The sequence below is a fragment of the Oculina patagonica genome, chromosome 8, assembly GCF_052425735.1.
Source record: "Oculina patagonica isolate OP01 chromosome 8, crgOcupat, whole genome shotgun sequence".
NCBI classification, from domain to species: Eukaryota; Metazoa; Cnidaria; class Anthozoa; order Scleractinia; family Oculinidae; genus Oculina; species Oculina patagonica.
The window spans coordinates 3,715,588-3,737,462 of record NC_135765.1 but is presented as its reverse complement, the minus strand read 5'-3'; the positions used below and the strand labels follow the sequence as shown (position 1 = coordinate 3,737,462).

Genomic DNA, 21,875 nt, shown 5'->3' with positions numbered 1-21,875 from the left:
CAGTAGGTCCAGAGGAAGAGGTCGAGCAAGGCGATCACGAAAACCAAAGTGTTCACGAAACGAAAAAACAAGGTTTCAACAGATCTCGAAGTGTGCGTGTTTTATTCCGGATTGTTTCCATGCACATGTATCTCTCATTCTACCTGTGGCTTATCTACCTTGTTGGTTGCGAAGTGTCTCACTGCACTATGTATGGTAAAGTGTTTTACATGTTGAAAATCATCGCTATTGTGATGATTTGTCTTTCTCCTGCGATCGTCCTGTTAGAGAGCTTCTTCTGTGACGAGCTGGATTACCTCAAAAACATCATAGAAAACGAAACGGCTTCAGAGTACATACAAAGAATGCGCGGTATCCCACCGAAAGTTAACATGGTTGTGGAATGCTACCATTATGAAACAGGCACGCGATGTCTGCCCTGCAAAGACGCCAGTGGAAATAGGACTTTGTGCATCAACAGCAGAAGGAAAATAGTGACATTTGTGGAACGAGACGTGTTCTCTTTCGATTCATGGGTCGATGTTTCCAAGAAAGAGATGCTTGCAGTCCGTAAGAAAGCTGTAACTAGGTTCGAGATGGACTCGAGTGTCATCTTCGGCGACCAGCAAACGGTGAATGCTTATGACAGAAAAGTAGCAGAAATGGTTCAAAGAAATCAACATCGAGATGTCTTCACTGAGTACTCGTCGACCAAAGACGTTCCCGGTTTGAAGAAGAGGATCTCTGCGTACGCAAACTTAAGCGTGAAGCCGTTTTGGATTCGGCCTCTGTTCTTCTGGATCGCCACCTTGTTGCAGATGACTTGGCCATACCGCTGGCTACTCAGAGCCAAAACAGATAAGAGCCACTACGTCTTGAAGAAAATGCTGTACAAGAATACAACATTGCCAAGGGAGGTGGATCCAAATGCAGCCCTAGCTGGTACTGCATCGTCTGTTGTGGAATCTAGAGGCCCCGGCAACACGTGTCCTGGTAACCAAGTATCGGCTATATCTGATCCAGGAATAGACAACCCACCATACCTCAGACAAGATGATCAACCTCTCCCAGCCTGTAATCTAAATGCCGGAATCCCGTTGGCTCCTTGTCTAGAGGTACCCCACCCGAATGCTCCTATTCCATCGTATGTTGCAGGGATAAATGAACCAGCCCCAGACAGCAGTGCACAATGACACCACTCAGTACATATGCTGGGCTCAATTCTCTCCTCATATAGCCGAACATGTACCAAGTGTGCCTCTGCCATCATTAGAAGCATAAGAGAGCTACAGTTCCCAGCCAAGCAACGAGAAATGTGGCAATGAGAAAGCTGTTTCCTTGCCTTGACTATTTTACCCTTTTCCATTGTTGATTAGTTAATTATTTATTTTTCTCTCAAGATTTTGCGATATTGTTGGGAGATTGGTAGGGGTATTCAGGGCCCAATTTCAAGTTTATTAACGTGACATCTTTTGTCTTAAATGATAACCATAGCTAGAGTGTGATTTTTTTGGGTGTGATGTTTGTAGGTAGTCGCGCAAAACTTCTTTAGCGTGAATTCCCAAATAACATTTTCTATTTAGTAACAGTGCCTTTGATTTGCGTCTTGTGCCTTATATGTAATATGAAAATACAACGAAAAGTCAGTTATCGGAAGTTTTTTATTTACAATTGTAGACTTATTGATTTTAGCGTATAAGTAGCATGATGGTTATCGCCCGGTAAACTTCTGTGTGTTAATGATGTTTGCGATTCTAAATGTTTATAACAACTACGCTAAGAATACAATTAAACATAATAATAACATATAACTAGAAAAGCAGCAACATCAGTTACGAAAGAGAGAAATTGCAGTATTCTGTTTCAAGTTTGCTTGGTTTTTGTTATCGATCTAAGATGCGTGTGGATTAAAGGTTTTATAGTTCAATTTTTTTTACAAAAATTGTCGTGGTATGACGGATCCATTTTATTTTGTTCATTTACTTTTTTGCTTGGCTTTGCATGCGTATCCCAAGGGGGGGGGGGGTACTCCGGGATCCAAGTGACGGGGATGTGCGAAGGGTTTTTTGGGGGTCGAAATGTTCGATTCCGGGATTTTTTTGGGTAGGAGAATTTGGCAGGTATTTTTTTGGGTGGCTTGATTTAAATAGGGGATTTTTTGGGGTATTAAAATCAAACTAAAGTGCCTTGGTGCGGCCTTGGCAATTTAGGGGTAATTTGACTAGGGATTTTTTTGTGGCGTTTTTTTTTGGTCTAGAGATTTTTTTTGGGTAATGTCGGGAGACTTAGGGATTTTTTTGGGTCCTGAGTTTTGCCTTCATTTGATCATCCCCGTCACTTTGATCCCGGAGTATCCCCCCCTGGGATGCGTATCAAGCACAATAGAAGAGATAAAGCCATACCAGAGCCATTCTCGTCCCCAGATTCCACGATCCTTCTGGCCTGTGCCGACCAAAAGGATCGTGGGCTCTGAGGATGAGAATGCATTAGAGCCATCGATTCTTTTAGTCACCAGTCAACGCAATTTTGCAACAAGTAGCTATGGGTCTGGGAAGAGCTACTCGTTTTTGAAAAGTTGTTTCGTCGACCACTCGACCAGAAAACAAGGCCTCTTGCTCTGTAGGCAAAAATAAGATAGGAGCGCCCCTAAACAAAACACGCGCGAGGGGTTACCGTGGCCCATCCCCACCCCCACTCTCCCCCCCCCCCTCCCCGCGCGTCCAGTTAAAGTAGTTTACAACAAGGGGATTTTTAAAATGATCGATTTGATTGGCTAGATTTAAAATTCCCTCGACTAAAATCTAGCCAATCAAATTATGTGTCCTCAGAGCCTCCTTTCTCTCGTGCAAAAGCCCCGCCGGCTAAAGGGGGCAGGTGACCCAGTCTTGTGACGAGAATGAGGGTGATCTTGAGGGGAATTAGAGATGATCCCGTTCTGTTCAGTACTATGCGCTTGATCCAAAAAAAACGTTCGTTTATTTCTTTCACTCGTTTTATTCACTCATTTCATTGATTCATTTCATTTTTTTCCTTTCCTTGGTTTTTTTCTTTGTTTTTTTTCTTAATATTTAATACTTGCAGTTATTCATGTCTTAACCGAATCTTAATGTCTCTTAAGGATATTCTTACAAGCACAAAACAACGCCATGAAACTTAAAAAAACGTTTGAGTTGCTAAGTAAACTTGCTCTGCGACACTTCTGTATTTGTGAGAAAATTGAAAAGTTGGCGTCCATTAGCCAGCGATTCTGCCTTACTCTAGTAACATCTCGGCATTACATGTATATATTCCTACCCTGGATGTCAATTCAGTTTACTTTTGCGCACAGGCGCGTTAACTTAAACTGCCATATAATTTTTGCTGTTCTGTTGACCGCTGATCAAAGGTTTGCTTGCATCGTCATCGCCCTGACCGCTCGGCATACCGGGAACTTGTGGGAGTCCAATTTGACCAGGACCACTCGCAATATCTGGATTAACCTGTTGAAATCCGGTCTGCGTGGTGTAGCTTACAGGATTGCAGAAGACCTTCTTCTTCAGAGTGTATTCGGCGGAGCTTGTACGAGAGATGAAGAGCCATCTGTAGGGCCAGGACAATTGGAGGATGGTGGCATACCAAAAGAACCATTCGTTTATCCAAAAGGGCACCGCATTTTTATCAGGGCACAAGACAACGTACGGCTGATGGTGGGCTACACTGTCCTCACGAGAAAAATCGTAGCAGCGATTCAAGTGACTCGTTTTCTCAATCAAGGCCAATTTTTGAGCTTCAAATGACGGTACAGCCTCTCCTTCAAGCGTGACATCAATGTGAATCAAAAGTCGGACAAGACTTCCGTCACTATTGATCTCAAGGTTGGACTCATCTGTCCATGATGAGTAAATGAATGGTTGGCGCACGGTCTTCTTGCCTACTTTTTTCCATTCGTCTGTTGTTCCTTGGTACTCGTCCCGCCCTGTGGCAGGATTCGTACGGTACACGGCTTGACGGTAATGTTTCCAGTCATATCGTTCTATCACCATCTCAATCGCCGGCGGAGACATCTGCAGGGATCTGATGTATTCCCAAGAGACCAAGTTATGCAACGCTGCTCTTTCGCGGGAAAAGAACCCTTCGATGATGACAAAAACTGCGCAGACACCGCACATTGCAACAGCCCAGTAAAAGAGAAATGAGCGGGAACTTCCGTCGTCTCTGGACACACAGACACAGACTGCGCACAGCCACACCCAGAATGCGAAGTTTAAGAAGGCAGAAAAGGCTCGCACCATCAGCATGTAACGTCCTTCTCCTGCATCGCCAACAGCCTTGAAACGCTCAGGAGTTCCGGCTTGGGTGCCCCTACAACTGCGGACAATTTTAGCTATCACTATACCAAGCCATATGAAAACTGGGCAGATAATGTGACAGGCGAAGAAAGCGATGACAAATATCATGAACAATTCTGAGTGATCCACGGCTTCGTCACCGACGGGAACTTGGTTTCCCGTGGGGAATGGTTGAGGACCAGGACCAGGGGTGATAGGTGGCGGTTCAGTTGTAATTGGCTCTGGAACACGACATGTTGCCTCTGATTCAAGCAACCAGGACTTGCTTCCACTATTTTGCTCGCAAATGTAAAATTCCACAGGGGAAGATCTGTATCCTGCCAAGCAAAACGAGGTTGCAATGTCTCCGGGACTTTTTCCAGTGTTGACGACGCTGACTGAAGAAGCCGGGATCCCCGGATCAGAACACCCGGCTCTGTTTTCACAGTGTGACCCGTACGCAGAGTCTTGACAAAGACAAACTGTCTCATTCTCTGAAGTGTAAACACATGTGCCATAGTCATTACAAGTCGCACTGCCACCACACTCGTTTTCGCCATTAGCGAATCCTCGACATTTGATTCTCAATCCACTTTCCGTAGTCCATCCCGTTCCAGTCCAATTTTCCCAGTAACTTGTGATGTACTCCGGTCTCAGTGCGAAGTCTTGCACACGAAGGATATCGACAGATGAGTCAGAATAACTGGTCCCTATCCTCCAATGGCCATCACGATAGTATAAATACCAGTTTTGTCGGTTGTGCTTGAATACGGCTCGTATCGATTGATAAACACGTGGAACCCTTGCGAAATAGTCTAATCGAGGATCATTCAGAACTGCGGCTCCGCTTCCGGTGATAGTGTCATTCAAGTAAACTTTGTCCGAATCACATCGAAAATACTCATCATCGACACAAATGGCTTTGATATAAGGTGGGCCTCGGACGGCTTTGAATGTATTCTCGAGAGGAGAGTAGTATAACCATTCCTTGATCACATCTCCAAATAAATCTTTCTTGTTAAGCGTCCCAGATGACAGCCATGCTTTCGGATCAAAGTCGTCCGGCAGACGTCCAACAAGGCCAAAAATCTCCGTGATTTTGTGTCCAAAAACTAAAAACTTCGTTCCTTGCGTGCTGACATCCTTGTAGTAGAAGAATAGACTCGAATGCTTGTCGAGGTAGACGGGGAATCCATCGTTCTGTGAGAATAGATCGTAGACGCCTTCAACTTGAACCCAAGGATTGACGCTTTCATCGATGTTCTTGAAGAATATTTTGGAACACATTTTCTTTTGGGATAAGCTCGACCCGATTGCTGTTAAAATAAACGCCAGGTGACATAGTGAAAAGAAATAACGAGAGGTCATCTTGCATAGCGCGCTGTCTATGTATGAATAAAGCTCTTCAAATTGGATAGTAAAAGCGATTGCTGAGAATTTTGGTTAGATTATGCAATTCAGCATGGGCTAGCGCCTCGACAAGTTTTATATTAACGGAAGTCGCTTTGGGTGTCACACAATGGGCTTTATTTTCTTGGTTTAATATCAAATGAACGGTAAAACTGGACCTAGAGACGTTTGAATTTATTTCATGAGTGAATTTAAAGTGTAGAATTTAGTAAAAAGAAATCGAATAAAATAAAATAAAATAATTTGAACATTTATACAAGGAAAATGAAAACGTGACGGTGTTCTTTATAAAGTACATGACAAGTCAGCGTGGGCGAGCTTGCTATTACGTCAAGTCACGTTGGCGGAAATACCACTTTCCAACCTTAACTCTAAAAAATTTCAGTCCATGTTTCACTGACTCATAATTTTCGAATGTAGGCTATGATTAATCTGTTATTCTTTTATTTGGCCTATCTTTTTTGTACAAGTTCTTAGTAGTCAGTCTTAGCTAGAGTGACCCCCGGGGAGTGACCGCAACCTCCCCAGTTTCCAGGAAAATATATATCCTGTCTTTTCGCAGGAACCCATTTGGGCTCCTGCATTCTGGGCCCAGTTGTTCCAAGGGTGGATAACTGTATTCGCTGAATAAATTTGCTATCCAGTGGATAGATGTTAACAAAACATACTACGCTATCGACTGGATAGCGATTTATCCAGCAGATAGCGTTATCCACCCGTTGAACAACTGACCCCTGATGTTTATGGGCCAGTTCTTGGGAAAATAATTCCTCGCGAAGCGAGGCCGAAGGCCGAGCGTAGCGGGGTGTATAATTTTGTCCCTCAAAGGGCTCAGGCGGGATGAAATCTCGTGTGGAGTTTACGGTCATATATATTTATTTATTTGTGAGCTTGGTGTGTGGCGGAAATGACGTCACACGGCCGCCGCGCGCTGATGGCCTAATGGTAAGGCGTCGAACTTGAAATCAGATCTTCGGGACTGAGGGCGTGGGTTCGAATCCGGCTAGGGTGTTTTTTTTTTTTTTTTTTTTTTTCCCCTATTTTTTTTGGTGGGTTCGAATCCTGAGCCTTTCATTTTTACCGTTTTTCTTTTCGGATTAAAATAACACTGATTTCCACATAATACTCCCTCAACGCCTATTCAGGCTATAAACCTTTCATCGCCATCAGGGGCGCGCGGGCGGAGGGTTCGAATCCTCCTGCCGTTCGTTCTTCCTTTTTTTAATGCCCTCAAATAAATGTCCAAAATGCGACTATCCAGTAATTTGTCGATGATTTTGAAAATAGCCTGCGCTTCCCAACGCTTTATACCTCTTTACGAACCTGAAAGAGCCGCCATCTTCAAAGCGGAGTAGACCCTGGGAACGAGGGTGTCGCGGCCATGCCCGTTACTAATTTTTAACAAATATATCTTCCTGCCTACTTTGAAAAATTGAATATGTACAATGTTCAACTTCAATTAATAATCCACTCCTTATTTATAACACCACCCCCCCCCCTCCCACCCCGCCTCCCCAACCCAGAGCTTCGCGAGGCCCTGCGAGTCACGTATTACTAGTTGATAATAATGATGATAATAACGAGAAAAAGGATTCTTAAGGCAAAGAAACTTATGTCCTAGCCCCTGAGTCCTTGCCTGGCCACGAAAAAGTGGCGATAAAAGAGCTCGGGGGTCCAAGACACATCACTGTATCTTACATGAGGCAAATCAAGATTGCCTGGTTACAATGTTCGACGAAAAATCAACGTGTTGTTGAAAAATTGTGAAAATATAGTTTGTAAAAACCTGGATTATCTGTCGTGAAATACCATTTGTGGAACGTTTAAAGATGGCAGACGGAGCAGAAAACGAGGATCAAAGCCGCCGAAATGAATTGGAAGCAGAGATGTCACGGTAGTGTATATAAACAGTTCGCTGTTTTCCTTTCAAATTAAGCCATCCTTCTGTCAAACATAAGCTTAAATCTACAGTACTGGGCAAAAGTCTTGGGACACTTCAACTTTTCGTTGACTAACGTTCGTCTAATACGAGCAGTGGTAACCTTTTTTCGTCCAACTATTTCAACATTGTTTTCTGGGTCAAGGAAGATTGAATGAATGAAAAACTTTATTGTGTGTCAAAACCACATAGCTAGGGATGATTCCCTTTAATTTGTGGGGGATTAGAAAAATGTGTTGAACAATTCTTTCTTTAATAACGTTGCCAATATAATAATGGGAAGTATGAAATACCTCAATGGGTGTATTTTGTAAAGTGTCCTTAGTACTTCTGACCAGCATTATAGTATTGAATTGTTACCCATTTGGTTTGCCTTTTTAGTGTGCAAAGAAGTTAGGATGCATTTCTTTGGGAAAATCCAAAATTGCACATTGATCTCAGGTCACAGGGCTACTTTGCTCCCAAGAAACAAAGACTCCGAAAATGGATTTTTTTTGTCATGACAACCCCGTAAACACATTTTGCACAGAAATTTTCAGTGGAATGTATCCTAGCTAAAATAATTTCAGCATACAAAATCATTCACAAAAATCACATGTTGAAATACCGGTAAGTCGTCTTTAGCATAAAGCACAATTTGGCGAGAATGCATCTGAGAGCGAAGAAAGAATGTTTGTGAAACGATCAATGCAAACTTCACTCGTGACAATTTGAAAATGATACAACTTCCGTAGTCACTCCATAGGCACATGGCCGGTGGCAGTTCTAGAAAACCTGCATCCAGTTTAAAATAACACGTCATACTGATCAAGCTACTGTTTTCTTTTATCGTGAATTATTTTTGTATTTTGATCGAAATAAGTGCCTGAAAACTTACCAGATGACAGTGTTTACAAAGGGCGAACCTGAATTTTCACAGCAAAAACCGCTGGGCCAATGTACTCTTTACCAATCCTTTCCCAAAGAAATGCACAGATCATACACCTTATTTATAAATGGCGAAACACGCGGAAGAGTTTGGGTCGAGTACACGAAAGCGAGGCGAGTGAGGCTTCAGCTTCGAACCAAAACAAAGAAAAGTATGGTGAATTGAAGTAGTATTTGATAATTCTTGAAATATCTCGTCGGTTAGAGGATCATAAGCATTGTGCTTATGAGAATTTTTTTGGGTTTGAAAAACTGACTCGCAAGCTAGAAAAAATAACTTCTTTGCACCCTGCTTTCTGTACGTTTTGAACTTATCTCTTTCAAAGCAAGTAATCATCAACACTTTATATTACGTCAAGTTACGTATCCACATACATGTATGGATCATATTTTCCATGCAGGCCTGAATAGAAATTGGTTGTACTGGTGTGAGCATAGCAGATGAGTGGAGAAACATAAAACCTGTCCTAACATATCAATATTACCTTTCAGGTTTGAACAAGAAATAGCTGAACATCCCATCTCAAGACCAGTCATTGCTACCAATACATTTCATATGGCTTCAAAAGCAATCCAAAATGCTGTCGTTATACCAGAGACTAAACCTGCTCAAGACGTTCGATCTGACAATCATCATTTTGCCCCAAGACCTCAAGGTGTTCATCCATGTCCATTATTACAGCCTGCCAATTTGCGACCTCCAATTGTTCAAGGTGCTTTTAATCGAGTTCCTCCTCCTGCTCATATGCAGGGCCCAATCCAGCATCCTGTGCAAGCTCCACCAAATCCGTTACCTCGGCCTCCAATGCCACCTACAATGCGATTACCACATGGGATGCCTCCCATGGTTCCCCACATGGTCCCCAATCCAGGAGCTGTCCCTGTTATGGGTCCAGTTGGTGTACCCATGGTTCCTGTGCCCATGCCTGTGGCATTACCTGGGGTGCCTGTGGCAGGGACTGTAGGTGCCACAGGCCTGCCAATGATGACTCCTGAGGAGCAGAGAGAGTGGGAATCAACATATTCACAGCCTGGGACTGCCGAGACAAAAGATAAAAAGAAAAGTAAAGAAAAGAAGTTCTTGAGAGTTGCAGGCAATACAGTCTGGGAAGATAATTCATTAGCAGAATGGGAACAAGGTTAGTTTACTCACTTCTGACACCACAAGAATACAAATACAAAATTTCTCCAGAAAAGTTTCAGAGCAACCTTAAATTGTCACAAATTTAAGGTGGCTCTGAATCCGCTCCTAAGAATTTTTTTTAACTTTGCAAATTAACACGCCTATCATTATTCAATAGTAAAAAATGGGGGTCGCCGGACTCTTTTTTGAGTTAAAAGCACATAAAGCATAGATTAAAGGTGTTTTTAACAGCTGCTGACATTGCTATGGTTACTAGTGACTATCAAGAAAAGAACCACAATTTGCTTATCAATGATTGGGCATTTGTTTAAAACCATTTTAGTAGTGATAACTGAGAAATGTTTGTGGCACTAACTTATCAAAGTATAAGAGCTGGAAAGTACTGAAAACTATTTTGAGCTCCTTAAATCCAGTTAAGATCACCATTTTCTTTTGTTAAAAATGTTATCTTAACCGTGTTTCAATTTTTGGCCCAAAGGGTTTAAAAATGTTTTTAAACCAGTTTGATTTTTATTTTTCATTGTTTCATATTCATTATAATAATTTTAAACCAAAGATAAATTTGAACCGCAGCATATAGATATATAGAACAACTATATGTGACTTAAGTTTCTAACTTCTCTTTTCATTTTAGATGACTTTAGAGTGTTTTGTGGTGATCTGGGCAATGAAGTGACTGACGAGATTCTGACTAGAACATTTGCAAAGTATCCATCTTTACTAAAGGCTAAAGTTGTTCGTGACAAAAAGACAAACAAGAGCAAAGGATACGGATTTCTTAGTTTTAAAGATCCAAATGACTTTGTCAAAGCCATGAGAGAAATGAATGGTAAGAAATGTTTTTGTGAAGTGTAATAACAGGGCCATAGGCAGGGGGGTGCGATGGCTGCATCTGCACCTCCCTCTCGACGTGCCACAAGGATTCGCCTAATCTGGCAGTGAGGGTTAAACGACTCTAAAAATGCAGGGAATATGGACTTACAGTCAAACCGGATGTTCTTTTGATGGGAACTTTGCAATGTTGCGGCACAATGTTCCAAATATATTGATTGACAGAACTTTTGCTCGTCGCAACTTGCAACTTTCATTTCAAATTTGCCAGAGCAAGTTGCCAAGTTCCAGTTTTCTTTTTTCCCGTAGGAAACATAATAATTCCATCTCTGTCTCAAAGAAGGATGAAATAATTGTCTTATGGTCGACTGCTTGTCAACAGACTACGATAAATTAGCGACAGGCTAAGTTGAAATCGCCAAACTTGGAATTGCCCTTAAAAATTCAAATTTGCTCCGCAAGTTATGGCTTACATTTGTAATTTTGAAGCGTAATTCCTAACTTAGGAATGTAAACTAAGCCAGTAGCTTATTTCTCGCATTCTATTGATGAACAGTCGAATAAGGGGCAATTATTTTCTGTTTCTTTGCAACAAAGGTGGTACAACCTCATTTTATACGGCAAAATGAAAACCGGAACTTGGCAACTTTGCTCGAGCAGATTTAAATTGAAAGTTGCAAGTTCAATATTGAAATTGGAACATTGCACCCCAACATTGATCAAAAGAACATTCGGGTTTGACTGTAATAATTTCAAAATTTCCTGGGGGAGAATACCACCGACCCCGCTAGATGCTCATGCCTCCAGCACTTGTACCCACCCATGCAAAATCCAGCCTACAACCTTGAATAAAGGCCATAATTTTTACTATATGCAACAATGTTGTGAAGAAAGATTCAGGCGTTAAGTGATAGTGGGCTACATCTTACCATGAGCCATTTACTGCTAAAACAACAAGTTTATTAGGATTATGCAAGGTTGATAGTACAGACCGCATTACAGTACTACAGGTTCTGAGCTTAACTAACCATAAAAGCTTTAAAGTTGTGGTAATGAAGACACGAAAAACCACTATCTCTTATTTTTCTTGTAAAATTGATATTAATAGAATAATTAAATATTATCAAACTCCACTTACTAGTATACAAATCACGAGCAAAATGAGTACAACCTGTTGTGGTTATATGATTGGAGAATAATGCCAGAGGGTGAAAGATTGTCTGAAAAATGAACAGTTGGCTAAGAAATAAAGCTTTGAGGGTTTCTGTGAAAGTTCGAGAACAATCTTTCACCGCTGCACTATTCCTGCCTCCATTAAATGTTCCAAATGCAGAAAAACTTCCTCATTAGATATGTTGTGGATTAAATTTATCTTTGGATTAAAATTTTTCAAACCGCTGATTTGATTTATTTTCTCATTGTCTCAATTTCATTATCATAGTCTGAAACAAAGGGATATCAAAATCAAACTGGTTTGAAAAATTTTGAACCAAATGTAAATTTAAACCACAAAAAATATATTGTTTACAGTATGTATCATATTAAAACTAGTACAATTTTTTCTCTTTTTTAGGTAAATATATTGGGAATCGACCAATCAAACTAAGGAAAAGCACGTGGAAAGACCGCAGTATAGACGCTGTTAAGAAAAAGGCAAAAGAAAAGAAGCGCTTGGGATATAGATAATGAAACCAATGAAGTACCCTTAAAAACTCGACAAGCATTATTACCATATTTTCTTGATTAAATGCCCAGGGGGTGGGGGGGGGGACTCAGGATTTCAAGTGACAGGGATGATCGAAGGATTTTTTAGGGGATTTACGATTCTGGGATTTTTTTGGGGTAGGAAAATTTGGCAAGTATTTTGGGGTATGAAAAATAATCTAAAGATAAGTGGTAGAACCTTGGCTGCATAATTGGGGAATATCATCGCCCCTTTCTGGAAATTTAACAGTTAGAAATTTGGCATGGGATTTTCTTGTGGTTAATTTTTGCTCCAGGGATTTTTGGGGCTTTTTGTTTGAAACCCCTGGGATTTTTTGGGTCTTGATTTTTGCCCCCATTCGATTATTCCTCTCACTTGAAATCCTGAGTACACCCCTGGGATTAAACACTCCCAGTGTTTATTTGATTCCTGCATTATTTGAGCCCAGTATTTATAAAAAAAAAAACATTTTATTCAATCACATCATTTTTGACTGTCACATATTTTTTTAGGTCTTAAAAAAATACGCTTATTTTTTGGGTCTCCAAGCGAACTTTTCGTTTCGGGTTTTCGTTGCGGTCAGTGGAATGTTAAGAAGACAATACAATGTATATTTGTAATCTTGTTTACCTCTTCTGTTTTCTCTATGTCTCATTTATTTGGTATTTTTTTGGTCTAAAATTTCAGGTTCGTATATTTTTTTGGGTTTGCAATATGAAGCTCCGTCGGACTCCCCCGTCATGTATACTTCAAGTACCCCCCTGGGCATTAAATTGAGAAAATATGGTACCTCCCAAAATGTTCTTATAATGAGGAGCTATGTTTGTTGTAACGATATAATAAGTTTAGTTACTAGACATAAAGATCATTTGTAAGATATTTGTGAAGTTTTTACTGCGATATCATCTGTCTTTTCTTGGTTTGAAATTTCCTGTCTTAATCAAGATATACCGGTAAACTTTAATAATTAAAGTCCACATTTCCCTTATTTTTTCTCTTCCATATATCTTGTATTTTTTCTGCTGCAAGCTTAAAAAATTGATAGGCACTTTGCGTCTATTCCTCAGGGGACATTCATTTCTCATTAAAGAGGGCACAAAAATTTTGTTCCCTTAAAGTATTTCTTTAATTTTGGTGCTCCCTGTTCCCTATAGCCTGAAATGCGAATGAGAGGCGACTGTATTCGCAGGCTATGTTCCCTAAAAATTATGTGCTTTTGTCCCTGTGTTCCTAGTTTCATTTTCTTTTTGTTCCCATGTTCCCAAAAGGTTAATGGGCATGTTCCCTTGTTCCCTAAAAAACCTGAAACCCCTGGGTCCCAAATCACAATCTCAAATATAAAAGCCCTGGAGTCCTGTGCCCAGCTGCCTTCCCCCTGGGGTCGAACTTAGGGCTGTCGTGGGGGACTGGAAGGAGTAGAGCCTTAATGAAGTAAAAAATAATTGCTGTTTATTTTAAAGGCTTTTCAAAGTAAAGAAGAATGGCGTTTTTCTTTTTGCAATATCTTTTTTTTTTAAGGTTGTCTCCGGCCTAGAAGTCAATTCCACCAAAACCGAAGCTATGTGGCTCGGCAAATGGAAAAATAGATGTGATACACCTTTCAATTTCAAATGGCCCGTCGACCCGATCTGCGCTTTAGGCGTCTTCTTTTCCTACGACACCACAAAAGCGGATAAGCTTAACTTCGACGAAAAGTTGCGAAGTATGGAAAAAGTTTTTTTTTTTTTTTTTTTTTTTTTTTTTTTTTTTTGAATATTTGGAAAAATAGGAAACTGACTTTAATTGGCAGAATAAATATCGTTAAAACTCTAGCCTTATCCAAATTAATTTTCAACAGCTCTAACCTCAGTTTACCAAAGGACTTGCCTGACACGATCAACAACATGATTTTTAATTTTATTTGGGAAGGTAAACCTCCCAAAATAAAGAAAACTACAGTCATAGGACAAAAAAACAAAGGCGGCCTAAAAATGATTGACTTTAAGGTAATGGAAACCGCTCTAAAAATCTCATGGATTAACAGAATACACCAAACTCTTCCTCCTCCTGGAAAATTCTCATTGAACATTTCTTTAGGCAACATGGCGGCCTTTCTTTCCTATTAAACTGCAGATACAATTCAAGGCAACTTGATCTAAACAATGCACCACCCTTTTACCAAGTGATACTAAAGCATTGGCAGGAAAACAAACATATTATCTCAGAAGACAATATTAAACGGCAAAATGAAATTATATGGAATAATAAAAACATCTTAATAAACAAACACATGATCTATTTAAAACAATGGCACCAAAGCGGCATTACCTTTATTAGTGACTTGCTTGATGATGATTTTGGTTTCTTATCGCATACCACATTTCAACAAACTTTTCAGCTGAAAATCCCGTTCACAACTTATTATGGTCTAATAAACGCAATTCCACCAAGCTGGAGATGCGAAATCAAAGCAGCAAAATACCAATTTGAAAACGAAAATGCGTCGCAAGAATCCCCTTTACGCAATATTATTAACACCCGTTCTGTTTATGCAGCTATTATGGATCATTACTTCCAACCTCCAACTGCTGAACAAAGACTTCTACGGTATGGTTTCTCCCTAGAAAGCCTAAAAAATGTTTACAACTTCCCTTTTGCAATTACGATCGAAACAAAGCTTCAAATCTTTCAATATAAAATCATCCATAATATACTTCCTACCAGGTATTCGCTTTTTCGTATGAATTTATGCGACTCTGAAACTTGTCATTTATGTAAAACGCAGCCGCAAACATTGCCTCACCTACTCTACCGATGTCCTAAAATTTCTAATTTCTGGACTGCATTTCAAAAGTGGTGGTCCGAAAAACAACAAAATACAATTACTCTTTCAGAACGCGATATCCTTTACGGCTGGCATGACAACGCCATACAAACAAAAGATATTTTAAATTACATATCACTTGTAGCTAAGTACTATATCTTTTGCACGACCCAAAACTGCGATGATGTACCTTTTGACGGCTTTCCTCCTTTTCTAAAAAACAGATTGGATACTCTACAACATATTGCAGTTAGAAATAAAACTATTAACAATTTCGAATTAAAGTGGAAAGACTTTATGTAAGCTCATTTCCTTGTTTATTTATTTTTCTTTATTTTTTTTTTTTAAATCTTTTTATTTATTTATATTTTTTCATTTACTTTATTTTCCTATGTACCTGTACCTTTATTTTCATATGTAAATTGTAACAGTTTATAAACTACGTAACTTAATTGTAACTTACGTCTGCTCTTTTTTTTTTCTTTCCTTTTTTTTTCTTACACTGTAACATTTGTACAATGTTAAAATGGCAATAAAGATATTAAAAAAAAAAAAAAAAAAAAAAAAAAATTTAACATACAGTCCTAAAAAAAAAAAAAATATATCTTTTTTCGTTTTAGAGATATTTACGTTTTTATATTATGCAAATGAGAGAAGTGATGACGTCATTAATTGTTCCACAAAAAGATGAAGCATTGAATCAAGAATATCTCTTGGAATATTTGAGCTGAGTTCTTCAAACTTGGCACGATTAATGTACACCACAAAAGACATAAAATGACATCTGTCGTGCCATTGCCATGGCAACAGTTTTGCTGCAAATACCTATTTTAGTTAATACTGATATCCCCAGTTTTTGCTTAATCAAAGATGATCCACACCCAACAAGCTTATGAGGAGAATTAGGGTAATAGGGCATTATGTGTGTTCCAAGCTGGACCCTCTGTTCCACTATAAAGGGTTGCAAATTGAGATATTTGGTTTATGTCAGAAAGAGCCTGGAACCAAGAGTGTTGCCATGGTTACATCATAGTATGAGCCATCTTGCACCTTTAAGGAAGGTCAATACTGATGCCAAGTTTCAGAAATATCATCTTTATATTTTTAGAGATATCCTTGATTTTGTGATCTATCTTTTAGTGGAACAATTTATGACGTCATCACTTTCCTCATTTGCATAACACAAAAACGTGAATATCTCCTAAACGAAAGAAGATATTTCAAAACGGTAAATGCCATTCTTCTTTATTTGTAAAAGTCTTTCAAATGAGCATTAATTAATTTTTACTTCATAGGCACTTTAAGGTGATTCCACTGAATTGCATTGCGCATCCTTGCTACGCATACGTTTTCGCGTCATTTAGCACGCCCACGAGCACGTGCACACACAGAACACTGCGAGATTCCCTTCAGGCTTAGGTCGGTAGGGAAATAAATGGTCATTTTCTCTTAAACGAGCACGGTGACCCCCATTTTTTAATGCATTAATTTAAATGTCATACGGTTGTCTACAATATTCCGCGGTTTAAAGAAAGTTTAAAATTCTACATTGAGATATTTTAATTTTAATTAACAATTAGACTACGAGCCCAAGTTTTCTATGAGCAAATAGTCAACGAGGCGCAGCCGAGTTGACTATCGCTCATAGAAAACGAGGGTGAGTAGTCTAATTGTTTTAGTAGAAACTCTAAAGGATTGCAGTCCAAAACCTACAATATTGTGCACCTTAAAGACAAAAAACAAGAAAATTTACCGCTTAAAGAGCTACGCGAGCGCGCGACTGTTTTCTATCGGCGAATAGAAATCAGTGGGAGAACCAATCAGATTCGCGGATTTGCATTAGAACACAGCTGAGTTTCTACTAATGCCGTATAAAACACGTTTTTAGGTATTGCAGTTGGCATGTGCACAAAGCAAAATCTTTAATTTCTTTCATTATCTTAATTCCTGTACAATAAGGACCAATAAGAATAGTTTTTAATATAAGATCAAAGTCTATTTTGTTGAGCTAGACTAATACTTTAATGCACTGATTTTTTTAGAAACAATAGTTCTCCATTTGGATTACTGGGGTTCCTAATATATACCCTGCGGGTAGTATATTTACTATAATGCCCATCCATTTTACACAAAAACTAGCGTGGTGACCCCCATTTTTTATTTCATTTTTTTAATGCTCATAACATAAAATTTGTAACCTGGACCAAGTTTCAGATAATTTTTAATACTCCTTCTATTTCAGTGGAATCACCTTAAAAGAGGGAATTTCCCCTAGCTTACATTTTCTAAATCATCAATCTTATAAGTTTTCCTTCCCACATCAAACTTATAACAATCCTCCTTTAGTTTCCACATATCCCTATGACATGGTTGCCCCCAGGGTGCAACCCCAAATGTGGGCCTTTGAATGATTATTTTGGTGGGCTCTATTTTGAAAATTTGATGGTACTTTAGGACCCAAACAATGATTTTCTTTCCTGTAAATACTGTACAGTTTATACCGTTTCCTGAATGTTTTGAGTTCTCTTTAGCTTAATATGTCCAAGTATAAAATTGTAATAGCAAATGATAATTTATGTCAAGTAAAAAATTAAATGATCGATTTACAGTTTATACCGTTTCCTGAATGTTTTGAGTTCCCTTGTGTCGTAGTATAACAGTAAAATTGTAATAGCGGAGCTCCTTAGCGGCCCGAAAGGGCCGCAGAGCGGAGCACCATACCCATAAAAAAAACACATGAAAAAAAAAAACACATGAAATAAAATAGGTAACCTATGCATCCGAGTTTTCATGGTCATCATGGCTAGCGGCATGCCTCGCGGGCGCGTACGGCGGCGTACGTACGGTGTTGCGCACATCCGGGATCTTGAAAGGTCTTGACAACTCGCGCAGTACTGGCGTGAAATAATTTTGCAGTGTGAGGTCTCTTGGCAAAGAAATTTTCAAAATTACTACGTATTTTTAAATCCTATTCAGCTAGTCTGAAAGTTAGAACTTGAGACAAACATATTTATTTTGGCTCCTTGTTATGCCGATGACTACAAACGAGAGCAGGGTAAACTTAACTTCGAGGAAACAGGGTTTAAGCGATTTGCGACGGGAAAGAGATCGCGAGAGATCCAGAAAACCCGGACAGAAAGCAGGCGAAAAAGTATAGCAAAGCGCCTGTCGAACCTGGTAGCAAAGTAGCGAAGAAAAGCGACTAAAATAGCAAGAGAGGTGCCGAGAAAACAGGCAAAGAAATAGCGGAGAACAAGGGAACGGAGATAAAACGAGCAGACGAGTGTACCTACTGCGGCCAACTAGTGAAGGTGAGTACAAAACTGCAGTGTTTCCGTCATTTATACGCAAAGCTGTAAGCTTATATTTACGGCACATTTTACTTGCTTTCGCCACTAAGCATTTGCTTGTGACATGAACAATGTTGAAAAATACTATTCGTTAAAATTCAGTTTTACCAGGTTTTACTGATCAAATAGGATTTGATTATGTAAACAAATAATTGTTGGGCCTTCGAGTAACGAATTCACAAAGAATATTACTTCAACACATCTCGAAGAAAATAAAGCTTACGATTTTTAAATGCTTGTGATATGATTATTTTGTTTTACAGTGCTGGAAGAGCAGCTGAGATGAGAATGAAAGTGATGTCAGTTTGCACGAAGCACCTGGAATTTCGTTAACTCCGAGTGAAATAGATCGATTCAGTGTATGCAGTTTATTGATATTCATGATGGAGGTAAAATTACTGTTCATTTAGTCAGAGTAAATAAACTTCAGCTTCATTACTTAGCTCTTTCGTTCCCAAATATATTAAATAATCCACTTGTCATGTAGTTCTGTTCACTATTGAGCGTTCATGTGGATTACATAACAATGTCACCAATTTTGAGATTTTGAGGTCTGTTTTGCTGGTCTCATTCAGAATGTCAACAGTAAATGTTATATTAATTTGTCATAAAAAAATCACAATCTTGTTGTGGAATTTGGAAAATGCACACAACAAAGGTTAATGACTACTGGAAAACTGGAATCTTTGTGAGTAAATTCATGCCATTTTAGACACTGTATGCAGCTGTGCATGCAAACTTATTATTAATTAAATGTGTATCTTTAAAAATCTTAGTATTACTGTTAAGAGAAAAGCTTTTAAGATGTGGCAATGTTTTTCCTATGCATGTACATGTATATATAGGGGTAGAGGGGAGGGGGAGTATTTAAAGGCCAAACCTTTTAATTAAGAGGGGGTGTAAGGGTTTGCAGTGATGCTTTGCCAAGTTAATAATTGATAGTTTACTGATTTTTAAGCACTTCAGTATACAGTACTGTGCAAATTGAACTTATCTTGCCAGAAACTCTAAAGCGACCACACATTCTTTTGTTAAGAGTGGAAAATGACTGTCAAATACATGATCTGTTCATTGCTATAATCAATGGGCAACCGTTGCGAGTTGCAAGTTCCGGAATTCGAGTTATCAGGGTAAAAAGTTTGACCCAAATTTCGTTCAAGGGAAACAAAATTTAGTTCGAGTTAGCGGGGTTTTCGAGTTATCCGAGTTCGAGTTAACCGAGTAAAAATGACTGAAAAGTGGGGTCAAATCCAAGGGAAATGGAAGTGAGTTCGAGTTAGCAAGGTTGTTCGAGTTATCCGAGTTCGAGTTACCGGGGTTTTTTTCTGTAGTTGACTTCGCAGTTATCAGTAAAAAAAAATAGTCTGTGCTGATACATCTCTGTTAAATATATAAGGTATCCTTTCGCATCCAGTAGTTTTGCTTCACTTTATACAAGCTTGCGTTAAGTGTTTTGTTTTATAAATTATTGATATTCATGCCAATTAATCAATTTTAATTTAATCTGTGGCATTTGACTTTTTTCAGGGTTAACATGAGTTTCAGAGACACAAAAACAGAATGTGGACAAGGACATCAAAAGAAAACAGGAAGGATTAAGATTATCCAGCTTGATGTTTGGGTGTCTTCATGATGCCATTTTCAAGAGACTAGTAAATTACATGTAAATTGAAATCAAGAAAAGCTGCAAATGAGCAAAGTTTATATTTTAAATGTTAACGTATTTACAGTGTACTTCAGAAAACAACTTCTTGATTGACCTGTCTCTTTCACATCTTTTTAGATGTAACAAGGGCATTATGAAGTGATCTTTTTAAGAATATGCAGCCAAAACAGTAACAGCAGAAATGAATGGGAGTTTAAAATTTCTATTTTCAATGTTTTGGCTGGTAAGAAACCACATGTGACCAAGCTAAAATCTCTTTGGCCGGTTAACATGACCTGTAAGTGTCCAAATATTTTGAGCCCTCGACTACACAGGACTTACATGTAGTTGTCTAATTACTGTATATCATAAGATCTTTGGTTGACCTTGGGGGAGGTAGTGGAGTTAAAAAGCAATGTAATAATTTGAATTTGGATTGGTAATGCTGAAACTGGTGGTACTGTAATTCTAAAGTATAGACGTTAAAATCGTGATTGCAAGCAATATGCAATACCAATTTCATTCTTATGTGTTGTATGCTGTGTACAATTTATAAGAACAGCTATAATGTTAAAATTAGTGAAATATTCTAAAGCCAGATAAAATTTGCAGTATCCATTAGGTACCATGAAGCAACCAAATTGTGACTCATTTGCTTACTTTGTGAACTCCATGACGAATGGGCAACATGACTCCACAAAAATGTGTACAATAAAGCATACAAATTTTTAAAAGAGCAGTTAAAGTATTGATGCTATATTTTTTTCTTGCATAGTTTTATACACAAGCAAACATGATTCTATTTTTTCTGCGTAATCAAAGAACAAAACTGAGTTTGAGACTCACAAACAATATTCTATCTTCCCAGAATTTTTGTTTTTTTATTTCTGTACGTGAAGTGAAACCCCTTAAGAGGAAGGGGGCTCAAAAAGACATGTAAAAGTAAAAAAGGTGCTATCATCCTTTTTTTGGGGGCGGGGGGTGGGATGGGGTTACAGAATGTCCCTTCTTTGCTTCCAGTTAGTTTCACTCCGGTTTGCTTGTAGTTAGGTTCACCCCTGTTTGCTCGCAGTTAGCTTTATTCATCCGGTGTGCTTGGGATTAGCTTTTACTCTAGTTTGCTTGTGGTTAGCTTTCACTCCGGTTCGCTTGGCATTAGCTTATGGCAATATGCTGTAAACCCTTTGCTACATGTATGACCTCTGCCATTTCCATTCAAAATTAAAATATAGGCAAATAGTGAAAATAAAAACGAATGAATGAAAAAAGGAAAATTAACCATATTCTTAATTTAGATGTATATTATTTCCTTTATACTCTAAATGTTAAGTGATTTGCTAATTTACCACGTGATATGCCTATCTACCCCAACATGCAGCCCTACTACCCCCTCCTTATCTACACGAAGGTTACATAATTACCCGTTTTGCAGCATAATTTCCCATCCAGACTTCTGGATCATAATGCTGTCGGTGGAATTAAAACGTTTTGATTGATTTTGTTTGTTCTCGGCTTATTTGGTGTTGCTGTATACGGTACTCCCATATAAGGGCTATACGGGTATGTGCTGCTCAACAGGGTGTGCCTTTTGCCTCTCTGACTCTGAAACAGGGTATACAAATCACCCTTTTGACTGTGGAACACTATCAAGTTTAGCTATGAAACTCCGCTCCTCTCATTGGTTTTTCTCCAAGCCACAGACAAAGTCAAGTGAGCGCTTTGTGATGTACGCTAGTGTTTTTATATCTATCTTCATATATTTTTCATTGTGGATATTGTCTGGAACAGGGTACCTATTTTGCACTGTTTGCACAGGGTCGCAAATTGAGCCGTTT

At 38.9% G+C, this 21,875-nt stretch overlaps 4 protein-coding genes and 1 long non-coding RNA gene across 7 annotated transcripts in view; 4 read left to right on the top strand and 1 right to left on the bottom strand.

Moving 5' to 3' along the window:
- LOC144664107 (uncharacterized) overlaps positions 1 to 1,906 on the top strand; it is a 3,782-nt gene extending 1,876 nt beyond the window's left edge. The window contains exon 2 of the mRNA XM_078525235.1: positions 7 to 1,906. Coding sequence (XP_078381361.1) covers positions 7 to 1,172 — 1,166 coding nt within the window. The 3' untranslated portion in view covers positions 1,173 to 1,906. The remainder of the gene's footprint in view (positions 1 to 6) is intronic.
- Positions 1 to 21,875, top strand: part of LOC144663475 (rRNA 2'-O-methyltransferase fibrillarin-like) — a 74,224-nt gene that overhangs the window by 22,215 nt on the left and 30,134 nt on the right. The gene's annotated exons all lie outside the window — the stretch shown is intronic.
- Positions 2,954 to 5,746, bottom strand: LOC144662900 (uncharacterized). Its single transcript, XM_078523833.1, has one exon. The coding sequence runs from the start codon at positions 5,652 to 5,654 to the stop codon at positions 3,318 to 3,320; it is 2,337 nt and encodes a 778-aa protein (XP_078379959.1). The 5' UTR covers positions 5,655 to 5,746; the 3' UTR covers positions 2,954 to 3,317.
- Positions 7,399 to 13,117, top strand: LOC144663530 (uncharacterized). The gene is made up of 4 exons (XM_078524501.1): positions 7,399 to 7,590; positions 9,055 to 9,701; positions 10,341 to 10,535; positions 12,111 to 13,117. The coding sequence occupies exons 1-4, from the start codon at positions 7,526 to 7,528 to the stop codon at positions 12,221 to 12,223; spliced, it is 1,020 nt and encodes a 339-aa protein (XP_078380627.1). The 5' UTR covers positions 7,399 to 7,525; the 3' UTR covers positions 12,224 to 13,117.
- LOC144662471 (uncharacterized) lies at positions 17,934 to 20,779 on the top strand. 3 transcript variants are annotated; one of them, XR_013572455.1, is made up of 3 exons: positions 17,934 to 18,350; positions 18,659 to 18,784; positions 19,923 to 20,779. It is a non-coding gene; the product is annotated as an uncharacterized LOC144662471 (long non-coding RNA). The 3 variants fall into 3 exon arrangements; XR_013572454.1 differs by having other exon boundaries at positions 17,934 to 18,356; XR_013572453.1 differs by lacking the exon at positions 17,934 to 18,350 and having other exon boundaries at positions 18,363 to 18,784.

What these genes read in the sequence shown, in the direction of transcription:
- LOC144662900 (XM_078523833.1), bottom strand. Translation starts at nt 5,654, where the DNA reads ATGACCTCTCGTTATTTCTTTTCACTATGTCACCTGGCGTTTATTTTA.
- LOC144663530 (XM_078524501.1), top strand. Translation starts at nt 7,526, where the DNA reads ATGGCAGACGGAGCAGAAAACGAGGATCAAAGCCGCCGAAATGAATTG. An exon ending in TTGGAAGCAGAGATGTCACG is followed by an intron (nt 7,591 to 9,054) that starts GTAGTGTATATA and finishes ATTACCTTTCAG; the next exon opens with GTTTGAACAAGAAATAGCTG. An exon ending in AGCCATGAGAGAAATGAATG is followed by an intron (nt 10,536 to 12,110) that starts GTAAGAAATGTT and finishes TCTCTTTTTTAG; the next exon opens with GTAAATATATTGGGAATCGA.